Source organism: Suillus discolor (assembly GCF_016758755.1).
Source record: "Suillus discolor strain FC423 chromosome Unknown F5147scaffold_52, whole genome shotgun sequence".
Classification (NCBI taxonomy): Eukaryota; Fungi; Basidiomycota; class Agaricomycetes; order Boletales; family Suillaceae; genus Suillus; species Suillus discolor.
The window spans coordinates 283,294-308,936 of NW_024541299.1; the positions used below are offsets into that span (position 1 = coordinate 283,294).

At 47.9% G+C, this 25,643-nt stretch overlaps 8 protein-coding genes across 8 annotated transcripts; 5 read left to right on the forward strand and 3 right to left on the reverse strand.

Annotated features, from left to right (window-relative positions):
* Nucleotides 1-136: 136 nt before the first annotated feature.
* Nucleotides 137-2,611, forward strand: F5147DRAFT_776832 (uncharacterized protein; the record flags this gene model as incomplete). Its single annotated transcript, XM_041441901.1, has 9 exons — nt 137-427; nt 559-773; nt 830-1,147; nt 1,196-1,616; nt 1,670-1,808; nt 1,861-1,898; nt 1,943-2,119; nt 2,169-2,312; nt 2,366-2,611. 9 exons carry the CDS (start codon nt 137-139, stop codon nt 2,609-2,611), a joined length of 1,989 nt encoding a protein of 662 aa, XP_041289751.1.
* Nucleotides 2,612-2,889: 278 nt separating this feature from the next.
* On the reverse strand, nt 2,890-4,605 carry F5147DRAFT_709760 (uncharacterized protein). The gene is made up of 8 exons (XM_041438233.1): nt 4,380-4,605; nt 4,246-4,329; nt 4,120-4,188; nt 3,915-4,064; nt 3,573-3,681; nt 3,336-3,518; nt 3,233-3,278; nt 2,890-3,178 (listed from the first exon to the last, which is right to left on the reverse strand). The coding sequence occupies exons 1-8, from the start codon at nt 4,491-4,493 to the stop codon at nt 3,019-3,021; spliced, it is 915 nt and encodes a 304-aa protein (XP_041289752.1). The 5' UTR covers nt 4,494-4,605; the 3' UTR covers nt 2,890-3,018.
* A 756-nt stretch (nt 4,606-5,361) lies between these two features.
* On the forward strand, nt 5,362-7,184 carry F5147DRAFT_581732 (uncharacterized protein; the record flags this gene model as incomplete). The annotated part of the gene is made up of 5 exons (XM_041431614.1): nt 5,362-5,521; nt 5,699-6,218; nt 6,282-6,627; nt 6,685-7,076; nt 7,130-7,184. 5 exons carry the CDS (start codon nt 5,362-5,364, stop codon nt 7,182-7,184), a joined length of 1,473 nt encoding a protein of 490 aa, XP_041289753.1.
* Nucleotides 7,185-11,042: 3,858 nt separating this feature from the next.
* On the forward strand, nt 11,043-13,503 carry F5147DRAFT_319224 (uncharacterized protein). The gene is made up of 3 exons (XM_041429205.1): nt 11,043-11,264; nt 11,341-11,640; nt 11,692-13,503. Exons 1-3 carry the CDS (start codon nt 11,157-11,159, stop codon nt 13,288-13,290), a joined length of 2,007 nt encoding a protein of 668 aa, XP_041289754.1. The 5' UTR covers nt 11,043-11,156; the 3' UTR covers nt 13,291-13,503.
* Nucleotides 13,504-14,012: 509 nt separating this feature from the next.
* F5147DRAFT_747074 (WD40 repeat-like protein) lies at nt 14,013-16,413 on the forward strand (the record flags this gene model as incomplete). Its single annotated transcript, XM_041439906.1, has 11 exons — nt 14,013-14,134; nt 14,353-14,509; nt 14,561-14,610; nt 14,666-14,767; nt 14,946-15,168; nt 15,223-15,324; nt 15,423-15,551; nt 15,606-15,774; nt 15,822-15,899; nt 15,947-16,223; nt 16,278-16,413. The coding sequence occupies 11 exons, from the start codon at nt 14,013-14,015 to the stop codon at nt 16,411-16,413; spliced, it is 1,545 nt and encodes a 514-aa protein (XP_041289755.1).
* A 186-nt stretch (nt 16,414-16,599) lies between these two features.
* On the forward strand, nt 16,600-17,979 carry F5147DRAFT_776837 (uncharacterized protein; the record flags this gene model as incomplete). Its single annotated transcript, XM_041441902.1, has 5 exons — nt 16,600-16,641; nt 16,694-16,876; nt 16,930-17,053; nt 17,110-17,514; nt 17,567-17,979. 5 exons carry the CDS (start codon nt 16,600-16,602, stop codon nt 17,977-17,979), a joined length of 1,167 nt encoding a protein of 388 aa, XP_041289756.1.
* A 158-nt stretch (nt 17,980-18,137) lies between these two features.
* On the reverse strand, nt 18,138-21,388 carry F5147DRAFT_581772 (uncharacterized protein; the record flags this gene model as incomplete). Its single annotated transcript, XM_041431616.1, has 12 exons — nt 18,138-18,254; nt 18,306-18,345; nt 18,406-18,513; nt 18,564-18,795; nt 18,818-19,202; nt 19,253-19,441; nt 19,491-19,535; nt 19,587-19,598; nt 19,649-20,023; nt 20,078-20,193; nt 20,250-20,932; nt 21,081-21,388. 12 exons carry the CDS (start codon nt 21,386-21,388, stop codon nt 18,138-18,140), a joined length of 2,610 nt encoding a protein of 869 aa, XP_041289757.1.
* A 1,493-nt stretch (nt 21,389-22,881) lies between these two features.
* On the reverse strand, nt 22,882-24,777 carry F5147DRAFT_709804 (DHHC palmitoyltransferase-domain-containing protein). The gene is made up of 8 exons (XM_041438234.1): nt 24,458-24,777; nt 24,038-24,403; nt 23,955-23,989; nt 23,781-23,903; nt 23,619-23,719; nt 23,319-23,570; nt 23,120-23,260; nt 22,882-23,064 (listed from the first exon to the last, which is right to left on the reverse strand). Exons 1-7 carry the CDS (start codon nt 24,579-24,581, stop codon nt 23,173-23,175), a joined length of 1,089 nt encoding a protein of 362 aa, XP_041289758.1. The 5' UTR covers nt 24,582-24,777; the 3' UTR covers nt 22,882-23,064; nt 23,120-23,172.
* Between the last annotated feature and the right edge of the window lie 866 nt (nt 24,778-25,643).

Genomic DNA, 25,643 nt, shown 5'->3' on the forward strand with positions numbered 1-25,643 from the left:
CTGTCCTTTGTCCTCCATATGATCTTATATTCTTCATTGAATGTAGTGCTTTGTACAATGTACCGTTCCTAGCTTATGTAAGTTCCTTTATTATATTTCGGGATAGCACAACTTTGAACTTTGTCAAGTTCACTCCATGCCTCCCAGGAAGAAAGCCAGGCACACTTCTCCCACATGGTCCTTGAGTCCCAGCAATTCAAGGACGAGGAAGGTCACCAACAAAGCACCCGAAGACACTGACGCTTCTCGACAGCGAAGCGAATGGTCCACACGAGGTGTTGGTGGTCATGTAGCACAGCTCAAAAAAGCTGGAGAGATCTTAATGGCCCCAGCAAGGCAACAGGAGGGAAGAGGTACTGTCAAAGCAAGTGACTCAGAAGTCAATTCCATGGCACCTTCACAGCAGCTCAAGAAAGGGAAGAAAAAGGTAACTGGTTCTTTTCGGCTGACACAAATTCTCTGCCTCGTCCTGTTGAAGACGATGGCTCACAATCAAACACTCAACGTTGTCATCCGTTCCTACGCATGGCCAGCCCTGATGATAGGTTTGGATTTAAGTCATCTTCCGCTGACAAACAGGATCCCTGGGAGGCAACTCAGCCCATCGGTCGCAGCTCTAAGAAAGCCATAGGTGAATCCTTAGAATGTGAGGCGAGGAAGGATAGAATGCGGGATTTGGATGAACGTGACGAGTCAGAGAATGGCGCCAATGAGCAAGATCACAATGATCAACCTGGCAAAGATGAAGATAGTTTGTTGCGGGATACACAGGAGTAAGTTGTACCTTGTATCTTTTCCTCACATTTTTATTCCTCCTTGTCCGCTCAAGGGCTCCAGTCGACCGGATGGCCTTATACGGTGATGAAGACAGCGATACTTACATGGATCTTGACCAGGGGGATTTTGACAGCCAAGTCTCGGACGATGATACTCATCATGAAGCCACAGACACTTTCAATGCCCTTGAACACCATCAAATGAAAAATGGACAATGCAAAGCTCCCTCCCCGACTCATTTAGCACGCGCACATGTTTCATTTTGCTTATCATGCACGATTATTGATATGTGCCCCAGTCTTCTTGCGAACACGGGTCCACCCATCCATGTGAAGCTGGCTCGAAGTCTCATCAGCATTCACCCAGTCATGTAAGTCCTTGTGACTTTGGGTCTGTTGTTTTTAATTTGTTCCATTAGGGATCTCGTCGCCCCTCCCTCGAACGAGCATGCACTTCTTCCTCTTCTGGGCACTTGGCCCTTGGACGCACGCCTCACAGAGCACCATCTGAAAAAATCGCATCGACCCATGTGCGGCCAGAGCGTCCACCTGCACACCTCTCTGTTACTTGTTCAAAGTCCCCTCAACACTTACCTCATTCTTCCTCCTTCCGCAAACTGTCTCCTCGTCAGCACTCTCCAACTCAGTCTATGGTTTCTTCCAGTCACAAACTGCCCTCCTCTCATGGACGGTCTTTGTCACAGTCTCTGCCCAGGCATTCTGCTCAGCCAGATTGGACACCTTCTCCCGCTCCTAGTTCAAGCTGATCTCACTCTCGTAGTGCCTCACCTGTTCAATGCAGCAAATCTGGAGATGGTGCGCGGTGCGCCAACCAACAAGGTAACCCCTCAAAGCTCGGCTTCTATCCAGCATCTTGGCAAGCTTCCCTGCAGGCAGCAAAGTTGGAAATGTGGTTGCAGGCAGTTTTATTGCATCCTCTTCCAGTTCATCAGGATGTGGTAGTACTGGCACAAGAAGTTTTGAGTGCTGTATTATGGACATACCACATGAAGAAGGTGAAGCTTGACAACGGTAAGTTGCCCTGCACCATCAGAAGTCGCTCCAATTTGATGTCCTTGTAAAGGTTATTTCCCAGAGTATAAAATGCCGATGTCGCAACTAGTAAGTACTGAGCTTAAATATGAACTTCGCTGATGAGCCAACAGCTCTGTGATGACCTGTTCACCTTTCGTATGGAACTCAAAAAAATCGTAATATCTATTGTGAAGCAATTATATGGCATATTCTCGAAGGGCAACTCAATGCACAAGGAGCGCATCAGTGCAGCAGCAGCTAAGCTCCTTAAGACTGGTGAATATCTTCGGCTCCCTGACTCTTCTGAGGTCAGTGGCAACCTCGTGGTGTGCGACAATTAATTATCGATGTTTACAGGGAGAATATACCAATTTTGTGTCACAGGTTCTCAAGGAAGCCTGCCTCAGTTTTTACTATGGCAACAGTAAAAAAGCACTCAAGCTAACTGACAAATTTCAACACCAAATTCCTGTCAACGGCCTTATTCTGGTGGCTGCGGTTGTAGGCTTTGGCTTAATCAATTTTTATATTCCTTGCTGATCAATGCTTAACAGGCGAAGGGTGTTCTCTCCGGCTTCCACGACAGTGGTACTGATAAGGTGCCTGACCTTACTGCTGATACATGCAGGGCTGACTTCAACATACTGCGAAAGTCCGTCGACAAATCAATGGACGTTCCTGAACGTCATGTGGAGCTTGAAGAGATGCTGAAGGAATGGGCCGAGGAGGGGATGATAGGTGAACTTCGCAATGAGTTGGACAGTGCAGCGGGCAGCGAGGATATCAATATCATCATTTAGTAGATTTTTTGAGTCGTTACAATGTCGTTTGCACAGCATGTTTGATCTGTCTACAATAATCTAGTCTGCCTGCAATGTCCAGTTTGTCCACACTGTCTGGTTTGTCCACACTGTCCAGTTTGTCTACATTGTCTAGTCTGTCCAGTCTGTCAATATTGTGCCTTTGTGTATGGATTGTAAGGCTTTGTGACAGGATTGTACAGAAGGCACTTGGCTGTGGGATTGTGCTGTTTGTACAAATCTGTACAAATCTGTACAAGGTTTCACTAGTTTGCTGATGAATGGCGAAGTCCTTCGTCCCTTTCGTGACATACTAGTATATACAATGGTAAGTAAGTAGTTACTAAGACCGTAATCTTATGAGTACAAGCCAGCAAGCACATTTTAGACAGGCACATTGAATGTGTTCACCGTGTCCTTCGAAACTTGGACCACCAATAGTCACTTCCTGACTTGGATGGCATGTAACGAAGCGCAAAAAACCGCGACATCGTGCTGCATACATAAGGGGGCACATCCCAGCCCTTGAGATACTTCTTCATGTCCTGAGGGGTTATATTTTGCCTCCTGTGTAGTACTGATTAGTCGTCAGGAACAGCTTTATAATATCAACCAACATACCCAGCTATAGTTCGTGCTGAATCCAAGCAATTTTCGATCTGGACTCCTATTAACACCACATTAGCATTTGCGTCAGGTCATTCGGTGTCAGACATGACATTACCGTCGAGTTCATACCGAGAGATTTTCTCAATCTCCCGAAGGAAGGCCTGCGCCTTTCGATCCCTCACGGTAGGGGCCGATGCATGCTTGCCTCTAGAGATAGTTTCCGCCAGGTCACCTCGACTAAAAATTAGTAGCCAACGTTGGCGACGGGCTGGCTGATCAAGATCGGGGAATTCGAAGGCTGCAACAGGAAAAAGTTAGTGGTATGGTCGGGTCAGATGGATGTGGTACGCACTGGCTGCGAACGGGCCAAGTAATGCCTGCTGAGTGGATGACAACACGGAGGCCCACAGACAGATGCATTCGTGTAATTTAAATTCTTGAATCATCATGTTGAGATGTTCCTGACGAAGAATTAGCTATACTAGTACAACATTAACAGTACAACAATCAACAACATACTTGAAGCTCAATGAAATGCTGTGGGCCATGTGTTTAGAAAGGATACGACAAACACTTTGAAAAGCGATACGTACATTTCCATGGTCTACGACCACCACCGAGTTCCACTTGATCGCAAGCTAAGCAAGCACCACGTCGCGTCAGAGACGTATCACGGCCTGTAAATAGTACATACCGATGCTAGTTTGGCGGCCCAAGGTCTCACATCGGCAAGGGTTGGGACGTCATTGGCCCGAATGACGAGCATCGGACGCTTGAGTCTGTTGCAGACCGCATGAGCAACCGTCTTTTTGCCCGTTCCTTGGGCTCCTTTCAGCAGGACATTCTAAAAATGGTAATGGTAAACAAGAGTGATGCAGGAATGTCGTTTCAAAACACACCATGCCTTCCCAAACTTTTGAACTTCCAGGAGAACGTTCAATGGCATCCAATATGGACTGGATGAGATCCTGCAGCAAACGCATTAGCTTGCGAGACAATGATCCCAAAGCCACTCCCGCCCATACCTTAGTCTGTTGGTCCTTGACTAGCTTGCTCCACGCATCTTGATCGTAAGCAGATTCATTGTAAGCCTTGGATTTAACCCATGCCTAGACACCAAGGTTAGTTTGAAGATCAGTAAAACGCGCAACATGCTTACGTGTTTTTCGATGTCATATCCTGCAATCCAGGACAGGCTGTTAGCGAAGACCGCCTCGATTTTTTCCAAAGGCAGATTTGAAAAGCAAACTGTTTTGTGGGGAGGAACGAACATATCTGATCAAGGTAGATGAGGGAGGTTTGATTTGGGCAGATGGGAAAGGTTTGATGTCGGTATCAGGGAGCCCATGAAGGTTATATACGAGAAACCGAAGTGTGGAACTGTGGAATCGAGCAGGGTCCATGCAAGAATGAACAAAACAAGAATGGCTCGAGTATGAGCCAAGGAACTGTAGACAATATATTGTGGCACACAAGAAATTACCTGTGAACAACGAAGATGGGATGGATGCGGAAGTATACAATTGTTCCATGGCCCAGGAATCGCATACGAAGGAGAAAAATGCTGAATGTGGCGTGGATGTACTTGTTCGTACGTCCAAATCACATTCAGCAGGCTTTGTGTGACGGTGGATGCATCGATGAGTCATGATATTGGTGGGCTCGGGTTTTGCATTGGCTTTTGTACTTTCGCTGTAATGGGGTCTGCCGTGTTTTAGCCATAATCGACATAATCATGCAGACTCACAATCAACTTGTCTGTGGTAGCACACGTCAACTGGTCGCCAGCCTACACGCCAGCCGTTCCAGTATCATCAGCAATGGATACATTGCAAATTTAAACAGGGTCATGGTCTCGTAGGATGATAGGAATATGATGCCCAATCAAAACTTGCTGTGGCGGGGAGTTACCATATTGTGCTTCTTTCTTGAAACCGATAATCTTCGAGTGCAACTGGTTACAGTACTAAATCTCATCTTGTATGGAGTTTTGGCAGCTCCCGCGGCCGTCGTGGTATGCGGGTAGACGCCCAAAAAATTGTATGATGAGTGCCTGAGTTACATCAGTAGCATATTAGTCAGCCAATTAAAATCGTTCATAGACCTACTACTGCTCAACAACGGTTCGGTCAACTGCTAAGATGACCGACGCATCCTCGACGGCTTACCCGACGAATATGACAAACTTAACAGATTTACAATTGCGACAAACTATAACGCAGCTCTCAAATGCAGCTAATAATCCTACAAACCAGTTCCAGCACTATGTATCACCCGCACCTCAACAATCAACATCCAAAGGTTGATTTCATTAGCTCATACATTCCTCACTGAACAAACGCGTTTTAGCTTACCTTAAAAATGTTCACACTTGGTCAACAACCAATCCGAACAAGACTAGCACCCGTGCTCGTCATCGCACTGCAAAGACTAGTACTGCACAACCAGTTCTGACACAACAGATCGTCGCTACTCCAGTATACCAACCACCTCCTCAACCGGTAGCACCTGTACAAGTCCCTCCTCCTCTCCCACCAAATCCACCCCGTCATCCACTTCCTGTTGTCTCACAAGCTCTCCACTCCACTTATCCATCCCGCCTACGCACAGGAACAACCCTCCTCGTCCAACCCGTACTCACCCAGCCTTCTGCAGCAGCCGGAAATACAAGAGCTTCCACCCGTCGTGGAGGTATGATCAACTACGCAGAACCAGGCTCAGGAGACGAGTTCCCGGATGCTGGTGCTATCGAATCCGATGACTCTGATTTTGTCGGCAATGGAGGTGTGAGGACAACTTTGAGGACCCGGAGAATGGGAACTGGCATGTCCGTTTTTCACTCAGGTAGTGGTATGTCCACGCCCCAGCCACAACCACAACGGCGCCCTACACCCATGCAGAACGACAAGGGAGAGCTGGATCAGAGCTATTTAGGTATGATTCCTCCAAGCCGCTTTATAAAAGCAAAACCTGTCGCTCCAACTGCACATGAATATCCGTGCGTACCACTGCTACCACTGCTACTACTATAGTATCCTTATTGTACACACACATGCTCCAGTGCGCCTGACTTACTTGAAGCACAAGCACAAACACGCGCCTCTCTGGTCCCTATCCGTGTCGAATTCGAAACAGACACCCTTCGAATACGAGACTGCTTCGTCTGGAACTTGAACGAGACCCTCATAAAACCCGAATCATTCGCCAAGGTATTCTGCGCGGATCTCGACCTCCCCACCGTCCCATGGGCAGAAACAGTCGCAAATCAAATTCGTGCCCAGATTGAAGATCACGAAGGCGTCGCTTCCATGGATATAGGTGTAGACAACGCTATCGACTTATCTTTGGATCCACATGTTGCAGTTGAAGCGGGCGAAGAGGTTCCCGAGTGTCGTGTTATTTTAAGCGTGCGCTTGTTCTCCTGGTGATGATGTTGAATTTAGTTACCTCATTGACGTTTACAGATCGACGTGCAGATAGCGACGTATCATTTACTCGATCATATAGAGTGGGACTTGCTTTCGCCTCTGACGCCTGAAGCTTTTGCCTCGCAGCTCTGTACCGAGCTGGGGTTGTCGGGAGAGGCGCTGCCGCTCATAGCCCATGCGATCCACGAAGAACTCATAAAGCACAAGAAAGACGCTATCGAATGGGGCGTCATCGGCGGCGACAAAGAGGCCGAAGGCATGAAAGATAAAACTGGGCTAGGCCTAGGCTGGGGCCGTACAAAAGGCCCGAAAGTCCTCCAAAGCGTATGGCGCGAATGGACAGAAGCCGAAGAATTCCGAACACGGTTCGAGGTGCTCACAGCAGAAGAAGTAGAGAGACGAGAAATCGAAAAAGAAAGAGCTAGCAGGTACGTGTTTTACTCTGCACGTGCTATCTACGCAATCATACTAATCTGGGCAGGCGGTTACGTCGCGAGACGTCGAAATTCCAGACTACCAGAACTAGACGACGTTGATCTATTCAGACTATTCTGGGGTCTGGATTCTGGATTACACGATCAAGTCATAATCGTAATCACATGAAAAATTACTATACTCCATTCATAATCGCAATCGTCATATGCATTGATGTCGACGCCATCCTTGTCCTTATCGCTTTTTAAAATTGCATCCGACAGGCGGTCGCTATTTTCTGAATCCCCGATTCAGTTCTATCCAGTCATTTTATTGACACGGAGTCGTATTGTGGGCATGCATGATAAGACCACGCACCAAGATCTACAGGGAGATCTGATGGAATCTTCTTCATTTCAAGCTACTGGCTCCACGAGTGTGGTGTTGGTGCTGCCTGGAAGCAAGTACTGCGCGCGGTACATACATAATGCTTGCCTTCTGGACGTTTTCCAGGGTGCAGTGTTTTACGCCTTGCCTTTCATGAGTTAGACGACTGCCTCTTCCGTGCGCTGTGCCCATTCCCAAAGAACCCCGCATTAATATTGAACGGATAGCTATGATACGGCCGGCCCGAACAGGACCGTATCCGTATCCCATCCCATCCCACAACTCTCCTACCTCGAAACCGGTTGCACCGACATCATGAATCAAAAATCGAAAACATGACGTGACACGGCTATTTCATATCGATGGGCAGAATCTATCATCATCGACACCCGTGCTAGGGCCATACCCAAAAATTCGGGATCTACGCATACGTGTATATGAGGATACCCACCCACCCACTGGCACTAATTAGTATTAGCATACTCATATGAAAAGTCCTTTTGGAAGGAGTCGGACAGACAGGGAATTTTGGACGCTGCGGTACTACGCATGGTACCGATGTTAATCATGATACGCATCTAGTTTGCGAAAACGGCGCGGGCCGCGGTGAGGGCTCGACTCGACCCGGGCTCAGAACTCGGGACCACAATACCATACCTGAGTTAACTTATGCCCAGACACATTCTGGACCTGGATCGATCTACGCCATCTGAAGCCTGATCGGACGTCAAACCTACGCCCACCGACAAAAGTTTGGGGTAGATAAGGACCTGGCAGGGGCAGGGAGAACTTGAAGTTTGAACTTAAGTTAAGGGAGATGCCGCTTCACCCCATGGCACCGCAATGAGCCCGAGCTGGAGTCTTCTGAGATCTGACAATTGTTTACACACGGCGGTGCAAATTGAAAGTTTTGACCTACTAGGTTTCGGCGAAGCACGCCCGGTCATTCGCATTTCCTACATAGGTTTTGGTCTTGTGGCACTAGTACTTGGCCTCAGGCAGGGTTGTATTTATTATGTGAACGTTGCTCCACGAACATGTGTTGATTAGAAATTTTCGAGTTTGCGGCGCCCATGTGCACATGACATTCGTCAGCTTCCGGACTGTGCTGTGACAGAGATAACATTCACATTAACCTTGTACCCCTACTGTCGGCTCCGAAATCACAAAAGCGTTCGGAGAAGCATGAAAAAACGAGGACCGGGACAAAGCAAGCATGAATTACTGAATAGCTAACAAGCAGTCTCCACATGTAGTAGGACGAGATAGAACACCAGATCGTTCCTTCCAGCACGCACCCGCATTTCAATGATAATCAGCACAAGGTAAATTTCGAATTCTACTTATGATAATCATGACATCACATATTGCGACGGACAACTCGCTCGGAATCATAGGTATCATGAATGTATGTTCGTCGTCTAAACAACGAACAATAAGGCCAGCATGATGAAGCGCTTCATACCACAGAACGTGCGTGTTTGACTTCCAGAGGCGTCCTGTGGTGTAACATAACGTAGCGTATGGCTTTTGCTGTTCGGCGGGTCATAGTACATCCCGTATTTTAGTGACGTTGCCGATTCTCCTTGAAGGCCTCCATGTCATTTTCTCTCTCCGCATAAACGAGGAGTCGAGAGGTCCCTCCCGAACGTTCCCGTTTGTCTTTGTGTGGTCAATTCTCCATTGATAACTCCGAGACGACTTCATTTTCCTCTTGGCGCGGACAGGGGCCAGGGGAAGCTTTCGGTACGTGGGTATCCTTCCTGAACGTTCCCGTTACCGTTCGTGTGGTCGTCAATGTGGCACTGTAGATCTGTGTCTCCATCTCCATCGAGGGTTCCGAGGCGCTTCATTTCCATCATCGCGCGGATCATGACATGACGAGAAGCCGTCGCAGTTGCTGGCACTGTGGCTTTATGAAATCTGTGGAGTGCGCATGACGGTGGGGCTGTGAGCATGACTGTAACCATAGGTTTTACAGTGCTGTTGGAAACAGTAGCAGCCTACATAGCTTGTCCGAGACTCGCATAGTACGGTCGAGATTTTAGGCATCTGGATGCTCGGAACTTCAGAAGCAGGCCATTGCCAAATACTAAACAGGCCAAAGTTTGCAATAACGTTTCTCCGGATGGTACGAAGCATCCTCGTTAACGTGATTCTGGTTCTTGTTCTAGTCCATCAATATTAATGTCAAATTCCTCCTTCAAAGTAGATCACAACTTGCTCACATGTTCACAAATCCGTTGTCTCCTGCCAACGCCCTCTCGTCAACAACGTAATAGAGCAGAACAGAACAGCATACAGCATACAGCATACAGCATACAGCACACAAAACATGACTCACAGCACATGACTTACTCTCACTGTCACCCCGAGTCTGACGTTCTGATACATGAAGCGGATAAGGTGTGAAAGGAAGCGCGTGTGGGCTAAGCGAAACGCGTAAACTCCCAGACGCGTAGATTCTAAGTATGTCGGTGTGGAATGTTGAGGCATACGAGGAGAGCCTTTCGGCAATGAGGAGAAACTTTCGCCACGTGGGGGAGCCTTTCGGGAGTTGTACGTCCCGTATTTTCCCAGAATCCGTGGTGTCATCATTAATGTTGCGCTGTAGAACTGGTTTGAGGGGTGCAAGTTCATTTCCGTCTGTGGGGATAATGAGTGTCATACCGTACGGTACTATGAAATACAATCTGGATGCTCGGATGATGGGCTAGTAGCACATTATGCTCTTTGCGTGGAGATCTCCACTGGGAGGAATTTGAGCAAGGGCGGATGAGGGGATAGTCCCAGATTTTCCCACATGCGTGGTTGTCAACGTTGTCGATGAAACCTGTATTTGAGTTTGAGTTGAGTGTACGTCGAGGGGTGTTCGGCATGTGGGGGGAGCCTTTCAGCATGTGGAGAATTGTAGATGCCGTACTTTCGCACAAGTAGGCTAGCGGCGCATTGCATCATGGAGGTCTTTACTAGGCGAGTGAGCTTTACGTAGGTGGGTTGTCGTCAACGTTGACTGAACCGGAGTTTGGAATCTCCGAAACCTTTGAGGGATCCGAGATGCCATTCGTTCATTTCGCTCTGCGCGGGGATAGAATCTAGACCCTCGAAGCCTGGGAATGATGCGCCGTGTTCTTTGGATGAATGCCGAGAGGGGGGAGCCGTGGAGTTGTTGTCAATGTTACCAGAGTGTGAGATTATCGTCGGTTTACATTGAAGGGACCGAGAGATGCTTCTAGCACATTGTTCGCTGTTTGCGCGGTAAATAATCGGGAACTTTGCTGGGATGAATTTGAGATGTTGTGCAGGTGGATCGTGTCAATACGACAACGATACAAGCAAGAAGGAAACGGACTGAAGGCGCGTGATCTCGGCAAAGGTGAGGGGGTATGCTTATGGGCACGTGGCAAAGCGATAAAGGGTCGGCGGATGAGAGATGGGGGGAGGTTGGGGTTGATGCGGTGTAGTCGGGGAGGGACATGGTATTCAATTTTCTTAGAATATCGGGGTAAGATAACGATAAGGCGGGGTATTATTATATAATAAAAAGTTTATAATTTATTTTATTTTACTGTTTCCACGTTGGACCCCTTGCACGTTGAATACACGCCTCTCTCTACCCCGGACTCCGAGCGACCCCCCATATTACATACTCTAGCGCCTACTTATACTCTGCCTCATTTTTTCATTCCTTCTTCATCCTAACCACAATGGAGACTCAACTACCGCCACCTCCATCCAACGATAAAGTCGCTCCTCGTCCCTACAAATGTCCTTATCCTCTATGCGGTCGTGCTTTCAGCAGACTAGAACACCAGGTAAACCTATCATCCCTTTTTTATTTATTATTCTCTACTCACAACGTGCTGATCTCATATGATCGACATCTTATAGACTCGTCACATTCGCACTCATACAGGCGAAAAACCCTTTGTCTGCACTTTTCCATCTTGCGAGAAACGTTTCTCCCGCTCGGACGAACTCACAAGACATTCACGCATTCACAACAACGATAATTCTTTGTCTGGTGCTTCAAATACCAAAGGTAAACAAAAGGCAAAACAAGATATCTCAATCATAGATGATCACACCGGTCCAGGCATCAACCTACATTCCTTGCCTCGCTCAGACCCTCAAGGAACTTCTATCAGAGTAAAGAAGAAGGCTAGAAGTAGAGCAAATAGTGACGATGAGGTATCTTCCATTTCTCTCCTTCATCCAATAAAAATAACCCTATGATTCTAGGGTGAATCATATGCCCGTCCAACTTCACTTGCCTCTTATGAGCCTTCTCACCCAAGGCGCTCACAAACTCATGTCCCAGTTTCATCAAACCCTTCCGCTTTTTCAACTCTATCCAGTCTAGCAATGGATGAGCTTTACGCACTCGAACGAGAAGAGGCTCTCCGTCGCGCAGAATACGAGGCTCGGCATGCAGAGGCCCTTCGCCGTGCAGAGTATGAAGCCCGGAACGCCGAGGCCATCTACTTCCGCGGACGTACATCAAAAAGCGCTTCCAATTCCCCGGTCCACTCAACGATATCTTTAAAGGGCCCAGCAGCTGATGGCTATTTCGGTGTTTCAAGCACCCGTGATTGGAACGAAGACGAAGACATCAGATCTTCAGACAAATTCATGCGAGCAAAAAGAAGAATGAGCGGCCCTGCCTGGCAAATGACTCCTATGTCACAAGACCCCCGCTCTATCCCTGCACTTCAATCATACCCCGAAGCTCCCAAACCCCGCACCCTGAACTCAACCCTTCATCCCCCAGCTTATCGGCATCTCGTAACACACGAAGATTCCCCCTCTCCTTTGAGTTCCGATTCCGACACTCACGTCACCGCACAACATCCACAATCTCGTCCCACATATCCCGGCCCTGCAGAGTTCTCCCCACCCTCCGGCATCAAAGCCACAGAATTCACCTTCACACCAAGTACAAGTCCATTCCTCGGCCCACTTCGCACCCTCAATCTTCATTCAACCAACCCATCAAGGGCCCCGTCACCCATCTCGCTACCCCCTGTGGATGTGCCTATCAGCCCTATAGACGAACCTATCCGCCAACGCTCCCGTCGTTCCAGCATCGTCAGCAGTCCCCCAACCCGCGGTGCTTTTTTCCCAGCTTCCCGAAAACAAGGCTCGGGTTCATTCGAGCCGATTCCACATGTAAAAACATACCCCGGCCAACTCTCTCTTGCTGCCCAAGCCCAAGCTTCCGAGCGAGCCTTACATAACCTCCCGACGCCCCAACTTTCAAGTGGGCCGAGTAGTAGTGGAAGCAGCCCTGGGAGTTCTACATATCCGTTAGTGGGGGGCGGGATGTACAACTCTAAACCAGTGTTTGAGAGCAGTACGATGACTACCAGTCCGAGCGGTTCAAGACCCAATTCGCCCCCCCACCCCCACACGAATCACCACCTCGCATATTCTGTCCGGATGGCATTCGGAATGACGCCCATTAACGCTAACCACCCACCCCGAAATACGAGCTGGCCGAATTCGCATCATTTGGGTATGAATGGGGGTACGGGTATGGGGTTTGGTCTGAAAAGCAAGGCTCGGAGTACGACGAATGTGTTTGCGTCGAGTTCGGTTCCTACCTCGAGGAGTAATTCGCCGCCTATTACTCTACCGCCTTTGAATTTAGGTGCGGGCGAGAGTGCGGTTGATAGGGAGAAGGGGGCAGAGGGGGACGGGGAGGGGCTTCCGATGGATATGGATGAGGATGAGAGCAGTAGTGATGATGAAGGGACGTTTATGAGCACAGGTAGTGATAGGAGGAAGGTGGAGCTTCCGGGTTTCAAAGAGTTTGAGGCTGCTACGAGATCCGGGAGGTGATGTGCTTCCTCCCTTATTGCTTTTGGTTTTTTTTTGGTTGGTTTGCTCTTTCTTTTTTTTTGGTTCGTGCTCGTTCGCGTTGGTTGATTCCCCACTGCAAACAATCTATTCACACCCACTGCTCCATCCAACATCAATCCACTTCTTAATACCTTATTTCCTGCCATTCCCCTCTCTTTTCACTCATGTTTTCAAGAACCCCACATAGAAAGACCCTTGCGAGGGTGTTATACATAGATGCGTACATAGGCTAGGATCAGGTTATCTTGACGTGTAGGAAGTATCTTAGCTAGTGTTTCGAGTAATTTTCTTTCCCCCCTTTTATTTCTGTTGCTCTTTGGTTTAGAGTAATCTTCTCCCCCCCGTTGCTATCTATCTATCTATCGAGTATGCACGTGCGTAATGCACTGTTATATAGTAGCTGTATCATTCCCTCGTCGATATCGTGTATGTAACATTGTATGCTTTCTGCTCGCTCTCGTTATTCATCGCTGACATAGCTGTTCTGCGCTTAATACTAAGTTTAGTACAAGCTGCTTATCGTATCCACGGAACCAGTGCCACACCACATCATCGACATCACGCTGACCTCCAGCGTCCCGTCCGCCCCGCAACACCCGAGATCTCATAATATTAATATTGATGGTTCTTCGATTCTCGACGCACCTGAATTTGATGAAACGACGAGACCACGCACAGGAACAGGAACACGAGCACGCATCATGCACATGCGTCGTACCTTGAACAAGTTTTGTCCGACCGAATCGTTAACTTCACGATCTATCCATCTTGCAAGGAAGGATGCGTTGAAAAAGTTTTATGAGTGTGGGTTTTCGTATTCCAGGTATGTTTATGCTTCGATGTGTGAATGCCCCGCCAGTGTGTGCACGGTGCAGGTGCTGCGCGTGTCCTTCGTGCGTATGTATCACATTTATCATCGCGCGCATCACATTAATATCATAATATCCATTATCGTAACTTGAGTTTAAGCATTGCATCACGCATGCCCACCCTACTGCTCATCACATTTTCATAATAGCATCTAACGCCTACCCCTCACAGGAAACTAACAGCCCACAAGTCATGTGTCAACTACCTCGCCTTCTCAAGGCACGATGGCAGATGGCTCGCAAGCGCTGGAGACGACTGCCGCGTGTTGCTTTGGGATTTCAGTCAGGAGGACGTGGTGTGTCCAATGCATGCTTTTGCTGGACCTATGGTGAGTTTTTTTTGGTCCATCGTTGGGTCATTGGTGCTTATGGCTGGATAGGGAAATGTACTGACGCTTGATTTCTCAGCTACGAATCAGTATTTGTATAGGTAAGGATTCGTATCATGCCGCGTGTTATGTTACAGTGTTGATCAGCTGTTGTAGTGGAGGAGCGGATGATGTTATTTTGAAGTACGATGTTTCGACGTTGCGGGAGGTTGGTAGTACTAGTATTGATGAGAGGGATTGGTCGTTTTCCGTTGAACGGTACGGAGATCACGATGTAAGCACCCACTCACTTTTATGAGACTCGGAATGATGTCAAGGAGCATAGGATAGCGTCCGAGCGCTTACATGCCATCCATACGAAGATGAGATATTTATCAGCGCTGGGCACGTTCTATTCTAACTCGCCCGCATCTGGGTCTAAATCAGCATCTCACAGCGAAGACGGAAAACTCGTACTGCACGACAGCCGTGCTGGAGGTAGGATGAGCGCGGCGCAAGGGACGCTTCAACATACGGCCGCATTCACAGGCGCGCAACATCACCCTGTTATGGAGCATGTTTTTGCGACTTGCGACGTGCATGGGCATGTTTGTCTCCGGGATACGAGGATGACTTTTGGGCCGTTGTCGAGACGGTCGAATGGTGGGATCGTGAGAGTGGTATGTTCGTCTCTGGTACTGCTGCTATAGATTTATTTATGAGACGAGTGATAGTATAACACGAAGTTGTCGAGAAAGTCGACGGGTTATCTTAGTAATCCAGAGAGCAGCAGTTTGACTTTTGATCGCGATGGTGAGTTTTGGACCACTAGTTGTGTCGTGCTGCTTCATATTCTCTCTAGGAAGCAAATTAGCCGTGACGTTCCTTGTAAGCTTTTCCCCTCTAGTTTTAGGTTTTTCTCAGCATGCTCTAGCACTATTTCCCAACGATATATGCCATGTCAGATCCACATCCCTTGGCTATATGCACAGGTCGCAACACCCCCGATGGAACCCCTATCTCTCCACCCCAACGATCATACACCAATTCATGTACGATGAAAGTATGTCACTTCGTTTCTTCGCGTCAAGATTGCACCTCAGCTCACTGCGGCTAGTCAGGCGCTTTTGGTGGTCCTGGCATGGATGAAGATGATATGTATGGTGCTGGGTCTGATGATTTCAGGGCTTATGTATGGAGGATTCCTCCTTTGATGACTTTGCAGGGGCTTAGACAGGAGATCACCTCTCATGACTGGTACGCTCGCGAATGGCCGGATACTGTAGGTGAGCGTGCACAGTCATATATCCGGACAGGATGCCTGACGTGCAAGTACTAGCGTTTGCGGAAGGCAAGTGGGAGAGCAGATACGTGCCTCACGAGATATCGATGCCATTAGCCAGACTGAATGGTAATCATCCTCAGTTTAGGGGTTTTATCGCTGATGGTCAATTAAAGGGCATAAATCAATCGTCAATTCTGTCGCGATTCATCCGTCCTTGCTACATATCGCGACTTCGGGCGTCGAACGACAAATCATACTTCATAGCCCTACGCCTTCGTCGCCTGCTGTTCAAAATCTCCTTCCTACCTCACCGACTGTGAGGATGCTTCAACCACAAGATCTAGCGGCGCAAAGAACGTTTCTACGAGCACTTTTTGGGCCACATCCGACCCTGCATGAGGATGTTGAGGATGATGAAGGGGAAAATGAGACGATCTCACTTTTTGATCAGTAAGTCCCAATATTGTCTCGGCATGACCTTTTTCTGATACTTGACATGGATAGTATTTTGAGAGCAGAGGGTGAAGCAGATGTGTTTACAATAAGACGTTGGGGAGAAGATTCAGAAGAAGATTCAGAAGATGAAGATGAGACGATAATCGATGTCTTTGATACCTCTCTTTCTGATAGCTCCCTATAATTCGGTTCAAGCGATGATGGCAGTGCACTATGGATAAGCGCCTTATTCTACCACAGCTTATTTCCACTCCTGTCTAATAAAGCTGTTCCGGCGCTTTGTGTAGACACGTGTGGCGTGTTGTGTTCCCTATCTGGTTCATCGTCCCTCTAACCCTACCGCCATCGTGAATATCGATTTTTGCGTATAATGCCTGTGTACGACGTTAGTATTGCACTTTTAGGCTCCGATGTGAGTTTCAGGACCGCTTTGTTGACGCTTTGACAGTTGATTGCCAACACAGCTCGAAAGACGCGTCCGCCAACACGCTGGCGCCAAAGAATCAGCTTGGGCGAAAGCTGGTGTCAAACCTGGTTTTCAAATATGGAGGGTAGAGAACTTTGCGATCATCGATTGTAGCGACTGGGTGGAACACGAGAAGAAATATGGGACTTTCTATGATGGCGATTCGTATATTGTTTTGCATGTGAGTGGCAACGATTGGGATTGGGACGTGAGAGGTTCTAACTCTCCACACAGACGTACCAGCCTGATGGCAAGAAGGACACCCCGCTCCGATACGATCTGCATTTTTGGCAAGGAGAAGATACGACTGTGGATCAAGCTGCCACAGCTGCATTCAAGGCTGCTGAGCTTGAGGAACGTATGTCATTCTATCATACACTCCGAGCATGAATGGTTCCTCAGAGCACCCATCAGACCTCGGGGGCAACGTGACGCAATACCGCGAGATCCAAAACCACGAATCCCCTCGATACTTATCCTACTTCCCCCACTTCATGATCTTGCATGGGGGCGTATCGACGGGATTCCATAGCGTCCTCACCATGTTGCCTGAAGATGCAAAGAAGATGTATACGATGATCACGACGCGTGGTAAGGTGCTCAAGACACGGTCAGAGGACGGGAAACAGCTTATAGTGCGCGAAATACCTCTCGAGGGGTTGGTTATGCGCCAGGGGATCGTCTACGTACTCGACAAAGGTCCACTCTATTGGCAATTTAACACCAAGAAGAGTACTGCTTGGGCGAGGTACAAAGCAGCTGAATATATGATGTACTTGGGACAATGGAGGGTTCCTCAAGCTAAATTTCAAGTGTTTGGTGAGTGCGTTAATCGGCTGAGCTTCCGTGCGTATTAATGATAACTATGCAGATGAGGGAACTTTGGACCAAACAGAGTTCCTTGTAGCAGCGGGAGTCACTTCTCCTGTGCTGGACGTACCGCTAGAGACTCCGGTCAATCCCCCAGCATTATACCGACTGAACGGAGACGCCAATGGCTGGCAGGTCGTCGCTGTCGCTCTGCAGAGAACTTCACTCCAGTCTGATGGTGTTTATATCTTGGACGACCATGCATTCCCGGCGGTCTACACCTGGCTAGGGAAGAACGTACCAGAGTCCCGACGAAGACTCGCACTGCAGTATGCTCAAAATTACTTGATTGATAAACGTACCAAGGAGGGAGAGCATGTGCAAGTGGCAACTACTTTGGTGAAGGTTAACGAAGAAGCAGAGCCAGCTTCATTTTTGGAGGTATTGGATACGAACACCGAGGGAGTGCCCTGATTGGATTTGTGACAATGGGACAGTGTACATATACCTAGCATTACAGGTGTCGATGTGTCTGATTGGATTTGTGACAATGGGACAGTGTACATATAGCTAGTATTACAGGTGTCGATGTGTCCAAGAGTTCATAACAGGATTCATGTGGCCTGTGTACTTCACACATCGTAAGTGATTCTTGCGCTCGTCCAACAGTAGGGGTAATTCCGTTGGTACCAGTTGCGTACACTCCTCCTTTCAGAAATACGAGGAATTGTCGCGTATGATCCTCCAATCTGATAAATGTAATAAGAGAATGTGGAAAATAACTCGGGCAAGACACATACCACCACATTATGAGATTCATCGAAGAAATCAGCGGAATACCTGAGTGAAGTACGTTGGTCAGCTAGTTATGCGAGAACTTATCGTACTTGCCCCGGATACAACGTCGACGCCACAAAGCCATCGTACTTGTCAAAGATGGTGGAAGTCCACTCCCACACCCCTCCATTATGTCCCTTCCCACCGTGCTTGCTTCCACCGGTAGTAGCCCTAATATGAAATTATTAGTAGTCTAATCATTCAGGGGAGAGTATACGTACGGGACGGGATGCCAGTTCCTAAATCCGACATTGGCGCCCTCTTCATACCCAGAGGAGAATTTGTGAAGGAAGAGTCTCAATTCTGGTTCAGTCGGGATGCGTCCGCCCTTGACACTCGCATACACTGAAAGATTCTCGTAGCAAGTAAGGATTGGCCAGTCCCAGGCGATCTTTATGGGAACTGGACCATATAGTGTTCGCACCTGCAGTGTGTTGAGATTAAACGCGGAAGCTAGGATGAATGCGACTTACACAGGTTTCTCCATTACGATCCTCCCAGCTCGCGGGGAACTTAACTCTACCTTGTCCGACACCCTTGTAATACTTGTAAAAGTCTCCATTCGTCACGGGCCGCCACTCAATACGGAATGCTTTGACTTCGACCTGTCTAGTTGGGCTTTCATTGTCCCACCCAAAGATATGACCAGCAACATCGCAGCGTTTCGCAGGATCGGTGTCTTCTGCTTCAATGTCGTTAATGCCAAGCGTGACAGTTGAAGGACCTATTTCAACGGTTGCCACAGCAGGTTTGGGTGCCCTTTGCCATTGCGCTGCAAGAAACTCCCAGTGGGGAGGAGAAAAGTCGGGTGGAGGAATCGTTCCCGTCCCTGCGCACTGAACTAGCATATACAAGAGCGTCTCGAGGCAACCTCAGCATATCAAACCAACTTCCAAATAGGCAACATTACCTCGATATGCAAACCTTCATGCTCGAACGTCATGAACAGGACGCGAGCCACCTTCCTAGTCAAGGAGATCTTGCCCCCAGCAATATCGCTATAAACCTTCCTAAGGCGCTCCCTGACACGATTCCTGAAGGCCAGAATACTACGGAGTGATGGCCAATCGTCATCCTTTGTGGGAACCACTGAATGAGGCTAGGGATGGGATTAGGCTAGATGAATGAGTGAGAACAATAAGGCGAACATGGTTGCATTGGGTTGGGTCGTCAACATTGGGGTCGATGCCTCTCTACAATCAGATTTAGCTGTGCCCATTCTCAGGTATACGATTACTTTGTACCTCGAAAATGTACTGCAGATGAGATATGAGCCGCCGATTACCTGTTTCGAATCTGAACTGACCTTGAATTCCTGAGGTTCGGTATGAGGTTCGTCAAGAAGACGAGATAAGTGGATGTCAAGAAAGGTTGGAATGTGACCGAGATAGAACAGACAGATGTGCCTCAAATCAATCGGCTTCTGGAATAGCATTGCAGGAGGTATCATCCGCAGCGTGACGAAGTCCCAAGCAGTCCACATGTCGCTCCAGTCTTCTATCGAGGGTATACCAAACTTAGTGGTATGGTCAGGCACCACCGATGGCGAGTCTAGTAAAGGAAATGCGAATGGCGGACGTTCTAAAAGCCAAAGTGAATAACGTCCCGTGTTATCCGTCCATCGCTGGATGGGCCGCAGTTTGCCCTCAGTGAACAGCGTGTATATGTCAGCTTCCGAATACTAGGCTCGCTGCTCGTGAGTTATTCCCCACCTCATTCGAGGTGTGCAACGTACTTTGTGCGATATTTCCATATTGACAAGTTCGTCTTCCAAAAATTGAATCGGCCTGGGCGCCATCGGGGGGTTAATGTCATGCGTACGAGTGCACCTATAGTACGCTTCATGACAACCTAATCCAACAGGCTACCTGGATTGGTCTTTACTCGCACTGACAAGAGGTACTTACGTTTGGATTCGTTGTAGGTGTTCACATATTCCCAATTTTGTTCCGCGAACATAGACTCGTCTCCGAGTGCCCTCCCAGCGGTCTTCAACCCATTCAAAATAAAATCTCGAGTGTAACCTTGAGGGTCGTTGTATGCTAGTTCAATCTCCTTGCGACCATTATCATGGTCCAAGCCAAGAAGAAGGGTATCCCTGCCGGGCTCCAATGGCAACGCCCGCAGAAACTTGGCGTCTTCTCCACGTTTGAAGTTGCCTAACGAGGAGCCGAGGAAGAGCAAATGTAAGGGGGTCTGGATATTTCCTGGTGTAGACGGAGATGTTATCTCAGTGTCAGACGAATCAGGGAAAGAAGATCCTGTCGAGGCCAGGGAGAAGTCCCGGCGAGTGCTGTCGAGCTTGTAAAACCCTAACGAGAGTGGCAAAGCGTCGTCTGCAATCCTAGGTTGTTGAAGACCACCTTCTTCTATGAATTTGAGTCCATCATCGTATGTTCCAAGCATGCCTTGCGCCTTTATCTTGCCAACAAGCATAGAACCAACTGCAGACTCGTGAAGTTCCATCAAAGTGCGCTTGAGCTCACGTTCTTCAAGATCAAGCGCGTAGTATGTTATGGGTAAAATAGGTGGGACGACAGGGATGAGATTGGTGAGCGCATGTAAAATGTGGGAAGTCTTGCGCAATGCGCTATAGTAAAAAAATTGTCAGCAGTTGTTCCAATGCTGAGAGCGTTGATGACATATTCAAAGTGTCATGTGCACTAAGGCCGAGTTATTATGACCGCAGCGGGCAGGCGGAAGGAGGCAGCAGAAAAAAGTAAAGAGTCAAAACTCACCCAGCCCCGAGCTCAAGTACGACCTCTTCTGAAACAATACCTCCAGTATGCTGGTGCATGACATCCACAATTTGGCCCGCGTAGTCTTGGAGAATTTGCTCCTCCGCACCGAACAGATAATATTCTGGTGCTTTAGTAGTGATATGGTCGTATAGTCTCAAGCCGCGCTCGTCGTATAGAATCAGGGTGGGCAAGGTCTTCTCATTCGTAGCAGCCATTAATCCTCTGATAACCTGCGACTGGATGTCACTGGCAACATCGGAGGACTTGTCATGGAATCGAACATCGACGATCTGAAGAGTGTTCATGGTGTTGTGCGGTGAGCAAAAGATGTGGAAAGCGACCGTTGAGGATCTGGAGGACTAGGATTCCATGAGACATTCCCTTTATAAGTCGTAGGCCTATGGTGTATACAGGGATTCGAGTGAGTTGCGATTGTTATATAATAATTGTCTTAAAGACCAAATCAAAGACGTGGTAGCAGCTTGCAAGACATCGCCTTGCTCCAACTGGCCACCAGACCGTATGAGTATACATGAGAAAAGCTCGTGAATCAATGGAGTGATAAAAGACGGTAAACTGTGCACCTTTGCGCTTCATTGGGACCATTTCCGCATCTGATTACACCTGATTCAAGTTCAGCGATGATGGATCTGTATTGAATGGAGTGGCCATACCTACCATACATACCAGTTTCTTCATGATTTGACTTGTCAAATAGCTGACCTACTGATCCGCAACTTGGGTAGCATGCCGCACTGTGGCAAACACCAACGTGCCAGATACACAGGCGACGACATGTAGGGTCCCATTAATTAGTTCGGAGGGCCAGCATTTATGCCTCAACTAGACTCATGCACATGTTACACGATGGTACACGGGCGTATTACTTATTTCCATGGTTTGAAAATATAACTTATCATTACTGGTACACTGCGAATGGAAGGTGTGAGGCATGGTTCGGACACTTTGCAATATCGCACTCAACTCTGCTTCAAATCATATTCTGTCCAACCGCATATCATCGAACTTGAATAATTGAAATTGGTCGAGAAATGATTGAGATCCTTGTTTAGGTGTGACAGCCAAATATCACGTCTGCTTGTCACCAAGCCGAGTCTGCCGTAGCGGAGTTTCAGGTTTGCCAAACCACTCACCATTAGCAGATTTGTGCTCATAGGGTCATGGGGCGCGCTGGGTGCCCATACTCCAACTCCAAGCAAAACGTTCCAGGCTTCCAGCGCAAGTCGTAGATTCAAGAAGCCCTTACTGTAGTTCAAGGAGGAACGTATAAGAGCTCTAGGGCAGCAGCAAAGGCTCACCAGGTGAGATCTGGGATAATCTGTGCTTCGATGAATTTAATAAGACCTCACATCTTTCAGACTCATTACATGATCGTGCAACCGGGCACCACCAATCAATTCAAAGTGCTGCCAGGAAGCGCCGACTGTTAATCCCGTCACAGGAAGCTGCAATGTGCATTGCTGATTGGTGCTGACTCAACTCAAGTTTTACCACTCTTCTCCATGCTCGTTCTTTACAAAGGAGTAAGTAGGTGGTGTGTAAGACACGCCACCTACTTACTCCTTTGCAGCACCTGTACCACACTGTCCCAGTCATCTAAATAGTTCCTACAGCCCCTCATAAATTTGTACCTAGTTCATAATGCACATTCAATAAAAACCTTTCTAATTGTTTAGCTTTTAGATGAATGCTACGAGGCCCATGCACTTGAAGGCGCTGATACTGGATGCCGAACGGAGCTACAATGTTTCGGCGGATGTCACGTTGTGTGACTGTCCGACCTTGGTTCGATAAATACAGAAACACTGGCTTTGTATTTTTACGGGCCCAACGGCAGAATCGCCGATGTTCAGTTGCGTCGCAAATTTTCAACTATATGTATAGATATGACAATGCATGGGTGTCACTGGGAAACATCATTTCCCCTACCGTAGTTTGATATTCTGGTGGATTCTGCCATCTGCCAGGCAGAATTACCACTAGTTCTGCCAAACTGGCAACACCAACGGGCTTACCTCTCCGCATACTTGATAAAGTGAGATATACCGTGTCACCCAGCAATTCTATTTCAAGCTTCTTTTTCGAGGCGGGCCGCGAGCTGGGATAGCATGTCTTGTGAGCGTGGATTGTGTGGAAATGACCGCCCATCACCATTCCTGCATGGATCCACTCGTTGAGTTTGCCAAAGAAAGGTGGTGCATAAAAACGACTCACACAGAGCCTCCAATGAGAAGAAGATAAAGCCACCCTCGCGGCTTGCTCCATCCGAAAACTTGCGCCCAGTTTCTTCGCCACCCGACGTCATACATGCGCACGAACCTATGTGCATCACGGACCACTCTACGTTGATTGTATGATAGCTCTTCCTCCATTGGAGGTTCAGACAACTTCATGGACACCGGTAACGGAGGAATATATCTCAATAATAAGAATGGTGACAGGGCTTCAACAGTAGTCTGGTTAGTACTACTTTGTGATTAGCGCACGAGCATAAAAGTCATACGTTTGACTTACGTGATGAGGTAAACATGGTATACCAAGAAGGAACCAACAACCAGAGTAAAAATCACGCCAGCAGTGGCGAGTAACAATTCATGAACGGGGGTAGACTCATCCTGCCAGTGGACAGCCATATGAGTTCTCATAAATTCAGTAAGCGCATCCAAAACTCCTTACCGGAACCAGAAGTGGGTTATCGAAAGACCACCAGACTGCAGATATAGATATAGTAGCGACGTATGCGGAGAAGGCAGTGATGCAAGTCAAGAAGTGAACGAATGCTGGGTATGTTCTATGTCCCTGCAAGTGAGACTTTATAAAGGCATACCGCAGGTTTACTCTATCACTTACGATACATTTAGCTCCGAGCCAAGGACAGTGATGATCTAGGATGGTAAGCCTGTAGCGTATTTGCCTGAAGTGTATAGACTCACCCATCTTCAAAACACAGCGGCCACATACGCTGCAATGGTGCGCACGCTCCGGTTTAGGTACCCAACATTTCCGACAGAACTTGTCAGGACTGCAGTCGTCGTCGGTATTCTCCATGGTCATCAAAGCTTCTGCGAGGCCCATATCTTCAGGTTGATGGACAGGATCGTGGTCGGAAGCGTCCATGTATACTGGACCGGGATCACGAACTACGCAAACCATCAGGGAGGCAAAGGCGAGGAATTCGAGGGTGAAAGTGATCAAAAAATGAACAATGAAGGCAATGGGCTCGTTCAATGTGAGAAGATAGTGGTTTACGAGTACAATGAGCAACGAAGGATAGGGAGCTACCATGAGGAAAAGTAGCACTGGAGATGTTTTGAGTGCGTCAACGAAAGAAACCATGGAGTGCGAGGACGTACAACACAGCGGTAGGTAATGATACCAAGTTCTCCGGACCTCTGAATCAAAATCATCGTGTTTGAGGGAAGTGTCTTGTCCAGAGGTATCTACCTCGAAGGAGAGTAAAGGCTGAGGCCGTAACATGTGAAACGAATGGCTGGAAACTATCCACGGACTTTCGTCGTAGTAGCGTGCCTGACTTCAGACACAACAGTTAAGGGTATTTATCAATGCAAAAAAGTGGTAGTCCCAGGTATATGATGACACGAAGAGCGGAGGCGGTTCAACAAGCAGTGGCACGGCGGCCTGCCAGGGCACTGTTCGTAGGTGTGTTTGTCACCTACTACGTATAGTACTATAGTCGCTACTAACCGCATTAATGTGATCTTCGGCAGTACGTGACTACTGAAGCTCAAGTACTGGTTACAAGACTAAATACTTCAAGGACGTTCGTGTGCACGGCACCAGACATGACCCATTCCTGTGAACTTGCCAAAGATCCAAATGCCCTCCAAAGGTTCCGCATTAGCGAAAGTCACTTGTGGCTGCAATGTCGTATCATGATTTCAAATACATGACCTCCTCGTATGCGGCTGCGCATTTCGGTCACACCTACGCGTAGTTCGTGTACAATTTAAATAAGTCTATGCCCATTTGTCCTACTAATTGAAAATTGATAAGCAAAAATCAAATTTTATGAACAAGATTAGGTCTAGTGAATCGCTCAGTACCAGCATAAGCGATGCAGCAACATGTTTGAGACGTACTGAGGATCCAAGTCCAACCAATTCCCCATGGATGTCGATGTACCAAGGTTCTGTACAATGAGATAAATCTTGCCTTAAAGCAACCTTAAAGGGTATTTAGTTCACGCTGCCACATTTGAGTGTTACAGATAAACTCATAGATGGTCTATTAAATCTTAATCAAAGGTTCGTCATGCAAGAGCTGTCACTTTACACTGCCGATCTCGAAATTTAAACTTTAGAGGTTTTCGCATTGTATCTCCATGGTGCTAATCCACATAAATCAACAGAACGTCAGCGATTCATTAAGCTAAACTCACTCATCGTAAGGACCAGATTTTTTCTCTTTGTGCGTCTGGAAAGCCTCTGCACACTCCGTGAGGGTCCAATATCACAATGGACGTGCGTGCCCACTGGTGGCAAAGAGAAGCCAAGTACAACCAGTGTCGACAAAGCCGGG

Bases quoted from the DNA above. Each gene is read 5' to 3' on its own strand.
- F5147DRAFT_319224 (XM_041429205.1), top strand. From the start codon at position 11,157: ATGGAGACTCAACTACCGCCACCTCCATCCAACGATAAAGTCGCTCCT. The intron at 11,265-11,340 runs GTAAACCTATCA...GACATCTTATAG, and splicing joins TCAGCAGACTAGAACACCAG to ACTCGTCACATTCGCACTCA. The intron at 11,641-11,691 runs GTATCTTCCATT...CTATGATTCTAG, and splicing joins GAGCAAATAGTGACGATGAG to GGTGAATCATATGCCCGTCC.
- F5147DRAFT_709760 (XM_041438233.1), bottom strand. From the start codon at position 4,493: ATGTTCGTTCCTCCCCACAAAACAGTTTGCTTTTCAAATCTGCCTTTG. The intron at 4,189-4,245 runs GTATGGGCGGGA...CGTTTGCTGCAG, and splicing joins TCAAGGACCAACAGACTAAG to GATCTCATCCAGTCCATATT. The intron at 3,682-3,914 runs GTATGTACTATT...ATTCTTCGTCAG, and splicing joins GGGCCGCCAAACTAGCATCG to GAACATCTCAACATGATGAT.
- F5147DRAFT_709804 (XM_041438234.1), bottom strand. From the start codon at position 24,581: ATGTTACGGCCTCAGCCTTTACTCTCCTTCGAGGTAGATACCTCTGGA. The intron at 23,720-23,780 runs GTAAGGAGTTTT...GTCCACTGGCAG, and splicing joins ATAACCCACTTCTGGTTCCG to GATGAGTCTACCCCCGTTCA. The intron at 23,571-23,618 runs GTAAGTCAAACG...ATCACAAAGTAG, and splicing joins TACCATGTTTACCTCATCAC to TACTAACCAGACTACTGTTG.